General features: G+C 27.8%; 1 protein-coding gene across 3 annotated transcripts in view; it reads right to left on the minus strand.

Moving 5' to 3' along the window:
- Nucleotides 1-262, minus strand: part of LOC100213595 (DNA polymerase zeta catalytic subunit) — a 76,876-nt gene extending 76,614 nt beyond the window's left edge. Inside the window, exons 1-2 of one of the 3 annotated variants that reach the window (XM_065792501.1) lie at nt 178-262; nt 1-48 (exon numbers count right to left, since the gene is read on the minus strand). The exon at nt 1-48 is cut by the window's left edge and continues 308 nt beyond it. In XM_065792501.1, coding sequence (XP_065648573.1) covers nt 1-30 — 30 coding nt within the window. In that variant the 5' untranslated portion in view covers nt 31-48; nt 178-262. Of the gene's footprint in view, nt 50-164 lie in introns of those variants that run through there. The other 2 variants (XM_065792502.1, XM_065792500.1) reach the window with 2 other exon arrangements.
- Nucleotides 263-558: the final 296 nt, after the last annotated feature.

The raw sequence follows: 558 nt of genomic DNA on the forward strand, positions 1-558 counted from the left end.
ATCAATAATTCGAAGCGAAAAGGCAGCCATTATCAAAGACGTACTGTTCTAACATAAAAAATAAAAATTAAATTGATTACACTCGTCAGAAATTTTTATTGTATGACTAAGCTAAAAAAAGGTGGAACTGAAAGGTGAGAAACAAAAAATAAGTAAAGTTTTACTGCAAATTGAAACCTTGAACTTTTTGAGTAATTTTTTGACTATTTATTTTGCTGGAGAAACTTTTAGAAGATTCAGATTTATTTTTATTTTTATGACTGTTTAATTAGAATGTAAAATACACAACGAGTAGAAACTATTTAAATTTCCACCAAAACCTTAGGTCAAATGTTTCCTAAAATTAATTTGTAAATACTTTTGTTTTTTTAAAATTTGTACAAATTTATTGATCAACTAGATGTTTAAGGACTTTTAAATCAATTTGATTAAGTAGCTCAATATTTGAAAACTGGGATAATGGGAACAATACTGGGATAATGGGAACAATACTGGGATAATGGGAACAATACTGGGATAATGGGAACAATACTGGGATAATGGGAATAATCCTGGGAT

This window comes from Hydra vulgaris, chromosome 03, assembly GCF_038396675.1.
Source record: "Hydra vulgaris chromosome 03, alternate assembly HydraT2T_AEP".
Lineage (NCBI taxonomy): Eukaryota > Metazoa > Cnidaria > Hydrozoa > Anthoathecata > Hydridae > Hydra > Hydra vulgaris.